Raw genomic sequence first — 12,794 nt, forward strand, 5'->3', positions numbered from 1 at the left:
TGATTGTATTTGGGATGGTTTGAAATGGGTTGCGTCATATTCTGAAAGTGGGGAAGCGACAGGGCAGTTGATACCGTGTCATTTTTAACTGTATTTAATTACACACGGTCAGATTCCCAGGATTCCCAATGTCTGAAACTTCTGTCGGATTTGGATAAAATTCAGAACAATGTGATGAAACAGGAGAAGGCAATTCAATCCTGTACACGCCCATCACTGGAGCAGAAGAAACCAATCCAGGACAGCAAAGAACGTCTTCAGGACCTGAAGGTAAGCTCGGTTTCTGGAATGAACGGCAAATAGAGAATTTGCATTTGCATACAAAGCACTTTTCACACTCTTGGAGTGCCCAAAAGCACATCACAGCTAATGCAGTACTTTCACGTTGAAGTACTGTTGGGTACACAGTAGCCCATTTGCACAAATAGAATTGAGATAATTGACAGGATAATCTCTTGTGGTGGGGATAGTTGCAGGGTATTCATAGAATGTAAAAATAGAGTGCAGAAGGAGGCCATTCAGCCCATCGAGTCTGCACCGGCTCTTGGAAAGAGCACCCTACCCAAGGTCAACACCGCCACCCTATCCCCATAACCCAGCAACCCCACCCAACACTAAGGGCAATTTTGGACACTAAGGGCAATTTATCATGGCCAATCCACCTAACCTGCACATCTTTGGACTGTGGGAGGAAACCCACGCAGACACGGGGAGGATGTGCAGACTCCGCACAGACAGCAACCCAAGCCGGAATCGAACCTGGGACCCTGGAGCTGTAAAGCAATTGTGCTATCCACAAGGCTACCGTGCTGCCCCTCACTGTTGGCTACTGTTGGTACACCAACTGTTGGTAACTGTTGGCTAGTACACGAGGTGCACTCCAATACCACAATATGACCCTCTACATTCCCCTGAGAAGGCAGACACATCACCTTCCAACCGTTGAACTGAATTTTCCACCTAGATCATGCACTTAAACCCTAGAATAGAGTAAAGCTTCAACTCACAGCCTTTTGACTCCGAGATACGATTGCTGCCACTGAGCTTGATTCACAGCAATTGAACGTTGTGTTGAGATGTCGGTGGAAGTCTACGGCCAATTGCATAGAAACCCTACACTGCAGAAGGAGACCACTTGGCCCATCGATTCTGCACCGACCCTCTGAAAGAGCATTCTATCCGTGGTCAACTCCCCCGCCCTATCCTGTAACCCCACTTAACCTTTGGACACTAAGGGGCAAGGTTAGCATCACCAATCCAGTTACATGCACATCTTTGGACACTCGGGGGTAATTTAAGATGACAAATCCACCAAACCTGCACATCTTTGGACTGTGGGAGGAAACCGGAGCACCCGGAGGAAACCCACGCAGACACGGGGAGAAAGTGCAAACTTCACACAGTCACCCGAGATCAGAATTGAACCCGGGTCCCTGGCGCTGTGAGGCAGCACTGTGCCATTGTGCCACCCGGCATGGGCATATCAATATGAATTGTCAGAGCTGGGCAGCATTGTGATACTGATAGATTTCAATGTTCAGATGCCAATACCGTGCAGCTAACTAACATGGAGCGGGGGAAGGAAAAAGTGACTTCAGTTTAGAAATGGTGATCACTGGGTCAGTAGGCGTATTTAAACTTAAATTATGAAGAAGAATATTGTGTTTGACAAACATCAAATCCTATTTTAGCTACTTGTTTTAAGAAGTCTTGGAGCTGTTTCGTGTGTGTTCACATTGTTGACTGGTCAAATTATCTTGCTGTTGTTACACTTGATGGTTCAGTAGGGGGCGACACGTCTTGACCAAGTGCTGTGCAAATTGTTACATGCGAACATACAAATTAGAAATAGGAGTAGGCCCATCCAGCATGCTCCTCCATTCCATAAGATCGTGACCAATCTGACTGTGGCCTTAACTCCACATTCTGCCTGCCCCCGATAACCTTTCTTAAAAAAAATATTTTTATTCTCCTTTTTCACATTTTCTCCCAAATTTACACCCACCAACAATAAACAATAATCAGCAACAAATATGTCAATCCCCACATCAATAACAATGATCCCATCCTCCCACCAACCCCCAAACATCAGCCCGCATGTTTACATAAACAAATGACAAAAAGGAATCGGGGATTACCCATAGTCACCCTTAATCTTACACAGCCCCCCCCCCCCACCCCATTTAATGTTCGATGTTATCCAGTTCTTGAAAGTGCATAATAAATAATGCCCATGACTTGTAGAACCCCTCCATCCTTCCCCTCAGTTCAAACTTAACCTTCTCAAGAGTCAAGAATTCCAACAGGTCCCCGCGCCACGCCAGGGCACTGGGTGGGGAGGCTGCTCTCCATCCCAACAGGATCCGCCTTCGTGCGATCAACGAGGCGAAGGCTACGATAATTGCCTCCGCCCCCATTTCCAACCCTGGCTGGTCCGACATCCCGAATATGGCCTCCCGGGGACCTGGGCCCAGTTTCACGTGCACCACCTTGGAAATTACCCTAAAAACTTCTTTCCGGTAATCCTCCATCTTTGGACAGGACCAAAACATACGAACGTGATTAGCGCCCCCCCACCCCCCGGCAACGCTCACACACATCCTCTACTCCTTCAAAGAATCGGCTCATCCTCGCCTTCGTGAGGTGTGCTCTGTATACCACCTTCAGCTGTATCAGCCCAGCCTCTAGCATGAGGTGGAGGCATTCGCTCTCTGTAGCACCTCACACAAGAATTACCAGCGATAACCTTTGACTCCCTTGTTAGTTGGTCTATTGTTGGTCTGTTTAATGATCTCCCTGATAGTTCACTGTTGGGTGACTCTTGACGAATGAATAGTTAGCTCTCTGCACTATCTCTAAGTCCTGGTGCGGGGAGCATCTTTGATGAACCCCCGTTGACTGAGACCAGCCTATGAAATAAAACCTGCTGCGTGCGTGCAAAGCCGTTTCAATGCGAATCAGATTGACTTTTTTTTTTTTGATGTTGGAGGGAGTAGGTCATTTTAAACGGATGAGCTCTTTCGAAATGTGAATAACATCGAACCGGCTCTTTTTTTTTTTTAACCAATCTATTTTCTGTCTTCTAGAACATCAATGGTTCCGTTGGCCAAATCGAAATAGCCAAGCTGTCGAAGGAAAGAGAATGTCAGGGCTTCCTGTCGCAGAACCCACAGGTAGCTGGCGCACCTCAGCTCCGCACCAAACTGGACGACACAAACAACAAGTTTGACCAGGTCAGCCTCCTGCTCAACTGTTCTGAGGAGAAGTAAGTATCGTTAACTTTATATTGTGTGAATATTCGCAGCGTATGGGTCACCCCTTGGAACACAAAAGTTGAGAATTAAAGCCCATGAATTATTTCATTACATAACCTCTTCAGGGGAATCCAGAGAGAGAGTTTGATATTGGGTGGGAATCACAGAATCTTTTAAAAAAAATAAATTTAGAGTACCCAATTCAATTTTTCCAAATAAGGCGCAATTTAGCGTGGCCAATCCACCTAACCCGCACATCTTTGGACTGTGGGAGGAAACGGGAGCACCCGGAGGAAACCCACGCAGACACGGGGAGAACGTGCAGACTCCGCACAGACAGTGACCCAAGCTGGGATTCGAACCCGGGTCCCTGGCGTTGTGAAGCAACAGTGCTAACCACTGAGCTACTGTGCCACCTCTCTCTGAAAGAGCATTCCACCTAATCCCAATCCCCTTCCTTATCCCCGTAACCTCGCTCATTCTTTATTTTCAGGTAGCAATCCGAATCCCTTGCAAATACCTCGATCGAACCTGCCTCCTCCAGACTCCAACCGCCCTCTGGGCGAAAACATTCTTTCCTCGCATCACTTTTACTCCTTTTGCTAATTATTTTGAATCTGTGCTCTGTGGTCCATGATCCTCTCTTGTGCGGGAACAGTTTCTCAGTATTCACCCTGTCCATACTCCTCAGGATCATGAATACGGCCACCTCAGCCTTCAGTTCCCCAAGAAAAACAGTCCCAACCTCTCCAATCTATCCTCGTAGCTACAGTTCGTTATCTGGGTGAAAATGTTCAGGACCAGCCAAATCTAGATGTTGTGGTTTCTAGGGCATTCATGAAACGTCTTCTGTCTAACTGACCTTGTTCTATTTGTTTATAAGGACACATTGGGTGTAAAATAAGCAATAACAAATTAATAGCCCATTGTACACCCACCCAATTTTCTTTCCATTGAAATCATGATTTAAAAAAATTGCAAAGTGCCTCCCAGCCGTTTGCCCCCATCCCCCCCAAAAATTGTACATTACGATATAGATTGACTGAAGTTAATGCTCTCTGCATTTGGTACAGTCACACATGTTCATTCAAGAACAAAGAACAATGCAGCACAGGAACAGGCCCTTCGGCCCTCCAAGCCTGAACCGGCCATGATACCAACCTTTGCCTAAACCCTCAGCACTTCCTTGTGCCGTATCCCTCTATACCCATCCTATCCATGTATTTGTCAAGATGCCTTTTGATCGCCGTTAATGAATCTGCTTCCACAACCTCCCCTGACAACGCGTTCCAGGCACTCACCATCCTCTGTGTAAAAAAACCTGCCTCGCACATCCCCTCTAAACCTTGCCCCACGGACCTTGAACCCATGCTCCCTGGTGACTGACCCCTCCACCCTGGGAAAGAGTGCCTGCCCATCCACTCTATCCATGCCCCGCATAATCTTGTAGACCTCTATCAGCTCACCCCTCAACAAGTAACATGTATATCTTCTTGTATGTGAACCATTATTGTCATTCACAGGGGCTGGTTTAGCACACTGGGCTAAATCGCTGGCTTTTAAAGCAGACCAAGGCAGGCCAGCAGCACGGTTCAATTCCCGTACCAGCCTCCCCGAACAGGCGCCGGAATGTGGCGACTAGGAGGCTTTTCACAGTAACTTCATTTGAAGCCTACTTGTGACAATAAGCGATTTTCATTTCATTTCATTTGCAGGATCGATTCACTCATATCATGTTTGTAAATTAGATTAAACTGTAGCACGGGTTAGAGCACAGAAGGATCCCAGGCTGCAGAGTCTGGATGATAGTGCCTTATCTCGCATGTATGATCCCATTGAGCAATGCTCCTGTGGGGAGTGTGAAATTGGTGAACTCCTGCAGGTGTGTGCAGCGCACTTTGCTTTTCCCCTGAACCTTTGTACATGATGCAGGTTTTACTCTTGATATGTGATCCTTTGCCCCAGTACAATGAATGACAGGCACACTGCTGTGCAAATCTTCACAGGGTTCAGGCTGCTAACAAGTTGGAGAACACTCTCCAGAAAGCCAGAAACACTTTGTCGGAATACGAAAACAAACTGGTCAAGGATCAGACCATCCCAGATAGTATCTGGGGCCTGGATACCAAGAAGAACGAGCTTGAGGTGAGTGCTATCTCCTATAATACAATGCCCAAACACAATGTGTCCCAGGTGGGCTGCTCTGCAAAAGTGGTTAAACCCAGAAAATAGCCTTTCTCATCTGCCTTTTGTCACCTGCCGTGTGAGCAATCCCTTATTGCCATTCCTCATTAAACTGCAATCCAATCCCGAGCATTCGTTTTGCCACCCACCTCAATTTACATCCTTGTGTTTTGGTGCCTCTATTTAATGCCTCCGATGATTGTTCTCCCTCCAACTCTCCCATCCTTCCTCAGAATGTTATCAGATGAATAGTGCATTTGTCAATCCTGAGCTAGTTCTCTATTTTCCAATTTTAGTTTCCAATTGTATTCCCTACACTCTGGATGGGAGGATTGTGGCGCAGTGGGTAACGTTCATTAAAATTCATTTATGGGATGTGGGCATCACTGGCTGGGCCAGCATTTATTGCCCATGCCTAGTTGCCCTTCAGAAGGTGGTGATGAAGTTGCCTTCTAGAACCGCTGCAGTCCTTGGAGTGTAAGTACAACCATAGTGCTGTCAGGGAGAGAGTTCCAGGATTTTACCCAAGCAACAGTGAAGGAACGGCGATACATTTCCAAGTCGAGGGGGTAGGTGACTTGGAGGGGAACCTCCAGGTGGTGGGGTTCCCAGGTATCTGCTGCTCTTATCTTTCTAGGTTAGATCCTCTCTTGTAGGAGTTTGTTATTGCCTGACACTTGTGCGGCGCAAATGCAACTTGCCATTTGTCAGGCCAAGCCTGGATATTGTCCAGGTCTTTCTGCATTTGGACACGGACTGCTTCATTACCTGAGGAGTCGCGAATGGTGCTGAACATTGTGCAGTCATCCGCAAACGTCCCCACTTCTGACCTTATGATGAGGCAGCTGAAGATGGTTGGGCCTAGGACACTACCCTGAGGAACTCCTGCAGTAATGTCCTAGAACTGAGATGATTGACTTCCAATCGCCACAACCATCTTTATTTGTGCCAGGTATGACTCCAACAGTGGAGAGGTTTTCCCCTGATTCCTATTCACCCCAGTTTAGCTCCTTGATGCCACTCGGTCAAATGCCGCCTTGATGTCAAGGGCAGTCACTCTCACCTCACCTCTAGTATTCAGCTCTTTTGTCCATGTTTGAGCCAAGGCTGTAATGAGGTCAGGAGCTGAGTGACCCTGGCTGAACCCAAAGTGAACGTCTTTCAGCAGGTTATTGCTGAGTAAGTGCCGCTTGATAGCACTGTTTTAAAAAAAATATATATATTTATTAAAGTTTTTTAACACAATTTTTCTCCCTTACAAACAATAACCCCCCCCCCCCGTAACAAAAAAAAAAACGAGAAATCGCGCAGAGCAAGATATATACATGGCAAAATGATATATTTACACAGCTTTGTACACTGGCCCTCACCCGTACGTGCCAGTTTCCACAACCCTTCATGTTATCTCTTGCTCATCCACCCTCCCAGGTAGTCCCCCCTTCCCCCTTCACCCCCCCCCCATCCCCTCCCAGGACGTCCCCCCCCACCTCCTTCCCCCCCCCCCCCCCCCCCCGGCCAGGACGTGTGTGTGCCCCCCCCCCCCCCCCCAAAGGTTGCTGCTGCTGCTGACTGACCTTCCTCTAACGCTCCGTGAGATAGTCGAGGAACCCCTGCACAGACCCTCTCAAGGCGAACTTAATCCTCTCCAACTTTATGAACCCAGCCATATTATTTATCCAGGCCTCCAGGCTGGGGGGGCTTCGCCTCCTTCCACATTAGCAAGATCCTTCGCCGGGCTACTAGGGACGCAAAGGCCAGAATGCCGGCCTCTTTCGCCTCCTGCACTCCCGGTTCGTCCACTACTCCAAATATTGCTAGCCCCCAGCTTGGCTTGACCCGGACTTTCACCACCTGTGCCATGCATAACCAAAACATATGGACATGGTTCGCCGGGCTCCCTGAGCACCTTCCACATCTGTCCTCTACCCCAAAGAACCTACTCAACCTCGCCCCCGTCAAGTGCGCTCTGTGGACCACCTTAAATTGTATCAGGCTGAGCCTGGCACATGAGGAGGAGGAATTAACCCTACCTAGGGCATCAGCCCACAGACCTTCCTCGATCTCCTCCCCCAGCTCCTCCTCCCATTTACCCTTCAACTCTTCTACCAGCCCTTCCCCCTCTTCTTTAAACTCCTGGTGAATTTCCGACACCTTGCCCTCCCTGACCCATACACCCGAGATCACCCTATCTTGAACTTCTTGTGCCGGGAGCAACGGGAATTCCCTCACCTGCCGCCTCACAAAAGCTCTCACCTGCATATATCTAAAGGCATTTCCCGGGGGTAACTCAAACTTCTCCTCCAGTGCCCCGAGGCTCGCAAACGTCCCGTCGATGAACAGGTCCCCCATTCTTCCAATCCCCGCCCGATGCCAGCTCTGGAACCCCCCGTCCATCTTCCCCGGGACAAACCGGTGGTTACCCCTGATCGGGGACCACACCGATGATCCCATTGCACCCCGGTGCCGTCTCCACTGGCCCCAGATCCTTAGCGTTGCCGCCACCACCGGGCTCGTGGTATACTTTGTCGGCGAGAGCAGCAGCGGTGCCGTCACCAACGCCCCCAGGCTCGTTCCTTTACAGGACGCCATCTCCATCCTCTTCCATGCCGCCCCCTCTCCCTCCATAACCCACTTGCGGATCATCGCCACATTTGCTGCCCAGTATTAGCTCCCCAGGTTTGGCAGCGCCAACCCTCCTCGGTCCCTACTGCGTTCCAGGAACCCTCTCCTTACTCTCGGGGTCTTATTTGCCCACACAAACCCCATAATACTCCTGCCTACTCTCTAAAAAAGGCCTTAGTGATCACGATGGGAAGGCACTGAAACACAAACAGAAACCTCGGAAGGACCACCATTTTGACAGACTGCACTCTACCCGCCAGCGAGAGCGGTAACATGTCCCATCTTTTGAAATCCTCCTCCATTTGCTCCACCAACCTCGTCAGATTCAGTATCTGTCGGGTCCCCCAACTCCTGGCTATCTGGATCCCCAGATACCGAAAGCTCCCCTCTGCCCTCCTCAGCTATAGGTCCCCTATCCCTCTTTCTTGGTCCCCCGCCTGTAATACAAAGAGCTCACTCTTCCCTACATTGAGCTTATAGCCCCAAAACTCCCCAAAGTCCCTTAGAGTCTGCATGACCTCCACCATCCCCTCCATTGGATCTGCCACGTACAGCAACAGGTCATCCGCATATAGCAACACCCGATGATCTTCTCCCCCCTCGGACCACCCCCCTCCATTTATTAGACTCCCTCAATGACATGGCCAATGGTTCGATCGCCAATGCGAACAACAGGGGGGACAGGGGGCACCCCTGCCTCGTCCCTCGGTACAGTCGAAAGTACTCCGACCTCCGCCGGTTCATCACTACACTCGCCATCGGGGCTCTATAAAGGAGCTTAACCCAATTGATAAACCCTACCCCAAACCCAAACCTACGCAGCACCTCCCAGAGGTACACCCACTCTACTCGGTCAAAGGCCTTCTCCGAGTCCATAGCTGCCACTATCTTGATAGCACTGTTGATGACTCCTTCCATCACTTTGCTGATGATGGAGAGTAGGCGGTAATTGGTCATGTTGGATTTGTCCTGTTTCTTGTGTGCGGGACACGTGTGCAGTTTTCCACTTTGCTGGGTGGATACCAGTGTTGTAGCCGTACTGGAACCGCATGGCCAAGGTTGGTGCAAGTTCTGGAGCACAAGTCTTCAGTACTATTGCCGGGATATTGTCAGCACCCATAGCCTTTGCAATGTCCAGTGCTTTCAGCTGTTTCTTGATATTATGTGGAGTGAGTCATATTGGCTAAAGACTGACGTCTGTGATGAAAATGAAATGAAATGCTGGGGACCTCCGGAGGAGATTGAGATAGGATCATTCACTCGGCACTGGTTGACGATTGGTGTAAATGCCTTGTCTTTTGCACAGATGTGCTGGGCTCCTCCATCCTTGAGGATGGGGATATTTGTGGCGGCTCCTTCCTGTAAGTTGTTGAATTGTCCACCACCATTCATGGCAGGACTGCAGAGCTTAGATCTGATCCGTTGGTTGTGGAATCGCTTAGCTCTGTCTATCACTTGCTGCTTTTTGCTGTTTGGCACACAAGTAGTCCTGTGTTGCAGCTTCACCAGGTTGACACCTCATTTTCAGGTGCTGTCCAACACTCTTCTTTGGACCAGGGTGATCCTTTGGCTTGGTGGTAAAGTTAGAGTGGGGGATACGCCGGGCTCATGAGGTTGCAGATTGTGACTGAATACTATTCTGCTGATGGCCCGCGGCGCCTCACGGATGCCCAGTTTTGAGTTGTTCGAAGCCATTCCCATTTAGCAGGGTGGCAGTGCCACACAGCGCCCCATGTCTGGGCCAGAAGCTCTGGGTTCAAGACCCACTTCAGGACTTGATGGCAACAGATGGTACATTCATAACACGGCCAAACGGGTTAAAATAAAAGCAAAATTGGCTGCTGGAAATCCGAACAGAAAGGGTCAGGACGGCTCGAAACGTTTGTCTCCCTCTCCGCAGATGCTGCCTGACCTGCTGGGTTTATCCGGCACTTTCTGTTTCTACTTTAGCTTGATTATCAGCTTGTAAATCCTTCCATTACCCCTGATCTTAGGTGGTGAGAGAGGGAGAGCTTTCTGGTCAGCCGTAATGCAGAAGGCAACAGCAAACCACAGCAATACTTTGCCAAGAATAACCATGGACCGATCCAATGGAAGTCAATGGGCACCAATGTGCTGTTGGGTCCAAAGGAGGAGATTGGCACCCTGGGCATTGATACAAATCATTTTGATTCCCTTGATTTGCATTTTTCTTCTCTTTACCGCCCTTCTCACAGCCTCACATTTTATTTTCATTTTCACCCTCCCATCCCGTTTATCAGGCTTCCAGCTTTCAATCTCTTCATTGTCCGCGCACATCAAAAATTAAATTTCCCGTCGAAGGTTGATCAAGACTAATTGCGCTGCGACTGGCCGGTTTCCGCTCCACATTGTCTCAATGCTCCACAATTGTGTCGACGCTTCACGTTCAGATCGGATTGCGGAATAGGAGTGTTGGCACAGGTAGGAAGTTGTGTTTTGGTTGTTTGGTGTAATCCAGCGTTTTACTTTTCTACCAGACCATGCGCTCGGAGCTCAAATCCAAGAAGCCAATTCTGCAGGAGGCCGAGCAGAATTTGAGCACCGTGAAGAGGAGCTGCAAGGCCTTGACCGACAACTTTCAGGAGCACTGCCCGGATGTCGAGCGACAGACCGCTGATGTCAAGAAGCTCAACCAGCGCTATGACAACCTCAACAAGCAACTGGACATCCGGTTGGTTTCCAGTTTGCCCCTGAACTCTTTTTTTTTTTTTAAAAATCTGAATAATCAAACTAGCTAGCAACTGATAAGGGGCTTAAAGAAGGAAGAGATATCGCACCAATCATGACCCCCCCCCCCCCCCCCCCCCCCCCCAAGCCTCTGCAAGGACCTTTACTGCCAGCAAACTATAAGTGTAATCACTCTGGGAGATTCAGCAGCAAGTTCACCCAAAGTAAGATCCCACAAACAGCCATGTGATAATGGCCAGATAATCGTTTTCTTGAGGGATAAGTATTGGCCACTGGGGAGAACTTCCCTGGTCTTCTTCAAATCCATTATGTCCACCTGAGAGAGCAGACGGTGGGTGCACTGTTGGCCCAGTGTTTCATCAAAAGACAGCACCTGTGACAGAGCAGCACTCCCTCAGTATGGCACTGGAATGTCAGCCTAGATGATATGCCCCTTAATACTCCTGCCCATTGGAAGCAGTCCATACCCAGCGGTCAACAAACTGCTAATGGCAATGTGTGTGTTTAAACATGTATCAGCAAATCTGGAAGTATTCCTATACTTCCGTATATTTTAATAGGATTGATTGGACACTGGGGAACATTTTTATCCCATTTATCTCCTGTCGATTCACAGCTAAGGACCGATACCATTGTTATTTTGTTGTCTCCTCTCCCTCTCCATTTGTTAAAATTAATTTAGTGTACCCAATTCTTTTTTTTTTCCATTTAAGTAGCAATTTAGCGCGGCCAATCCACCTAGCCTGCACATCTTTGGGTTGAGGGGGTGAGACCCACGCAGACACGGGGAGAATGTGCAAACTCCACACGGACAGTGACCCAGAGCCGGGATTCGAACCCGGGTCCTTGGTGCCGTGAGGCAGCAGTGCTAACCACTGCGCCACCGTGCCGCCCACCCCCTCCATTTTGGATCCTTAGAAAAGTTGCATGCAGGGCCGTTAGTCTGAAGGCCACAGTATTTCTGTAGCACTTCGACTGCTGTCTAAATTTATTTCAAATGTAAACTTAATGCCTGAACTTCATCTTGGCTGGGTGGTGGTGCGGTGGTGGGGGTGCGGAGGCGTGTGTATGGGTGATGGTGGTAGGGGTGTGGCAGGGTGGGGGCTGTGGTGGTTGGGGTGCGGAGACGTGTGTATGGGTGATGGTGGTAGGAGTGTGGTGGGGTGGGGGTGTGGTGGTGGGGGTCCGGAGGTGTGAGTATGGGTGATGGTGGTAGGGGAGTGGCGGGGTGGGGGTGTGGTGGTTGGGGTCCGGAGGTGTGTGTATGGGTGATGGTGGTAGGAGTGTGGTGGGGTGGGGGTGTGGTGGTGGGGGTCCGGAGGTGTGAGTATGGGTGATGGTGGTAGGGGTGTGGCAGGGTGGGGCTGTGGTGGTTGGGGTCCGGAGACGTGTGTATGGGTGATGGTGGTAGAGGTGAGGCAGGGTGGGGTTGTGGTGGTGGGGGTCCGGAGGTGTATGGGTGATGGTGGTAGGGGAGTGGCGGGGTGGGGGTGCGGAGACGTGTGTATGGGTGATGGTTGTAGGAGTGAGGCAGGGTGGGGGTGTGGTGGGGGTCCGGAGGTGTATGGGTGATGGTGGTAGGGGAGTGGCGGGGTGGGGGTGTGGTGGTTGGGGTCCGGAGGTGTGTGTATGGGTGATGGTGGTAGGAGTGTGGTGGGGTGGGGGTGTGGTGGTGGGGGTCCGGAGGTGTGAGTATGGGTGATGGTGGTAGGGGTGTGGCGGGGTGGGGGTGTGGTGGTTGGTGTCCGGAGGTGTGAGTATGGGTGATGGTGGTAGGGGTGTGGCGGGGTGGGGGTGTGGTGGTGGGGGTCCGGAGGTGTGAGTATGGGTGATGGTGGTAGGGGTGTGGCGGGGTGGGGGTGTGGTGGTTGGTGTCCGGAGGTGTGAGTATGGGTGATGGTGGTAGGGGTGTGGCGGGGTGGGGGTGTGGTGGTTGGTGTCCGGAGGTGTGAGTATGGGTGATGGTGGTAGGGGTGTGGCGGGGTGGGGGTGTGGTGGTGGGGGTCCGGAGGTGTGAGTATGGGT

At 50.3% G+C, this 12,794-nt stretch overlaps 1 protein-coding gene across 1 annotated transcript in view; it reads left to right on the plus strand.

Annotated features, from left to right (window-relative positions):
• The window catches only part of ppl (periplakin), a 97,358-nt gene that overhangs the window by 59,798 nt on the left and 24,766 nt on the right, over positions 1-12,794 (plus strand). Inside the window, exons 15-18 of the mRNA XM_072481729.1 lie at positions 113-270; positions 3,087-3,265; positions 5,261-5,399; positions 10,559-10,752. Coding sequence (XP_072337830.1) covers positions 113-270; positions 3,087-3,265; positions 5,261-5,399; positions 10,559-10,752 — 670 coding nt within the window. The remainder of the gene's footprint in view (positions 1-112; positions 271-3,086; positions 3,266-5,260; positions 5,400-10,558; positions 10,753-12,794) is intronic.

The sequence above is a fragment of the Scyliorhinus torazame genome, chromosome 17, assembly GCF_047496885.1.
Source record: "Scyliorhinus torazame isolate Kashiwa2021f chromosome 17, sScyTor2.1, whole genome shotgun sequence".
In the NCBI taxonomy this organism is placed as follows: domain Eukaryota; kingdom Metazoa; phylum Chordata; class Chondrichthyes; order Carcharhiniformes; family Scyliorhinidae; genus Scyliorhinus; species Scyliorhinus torazame.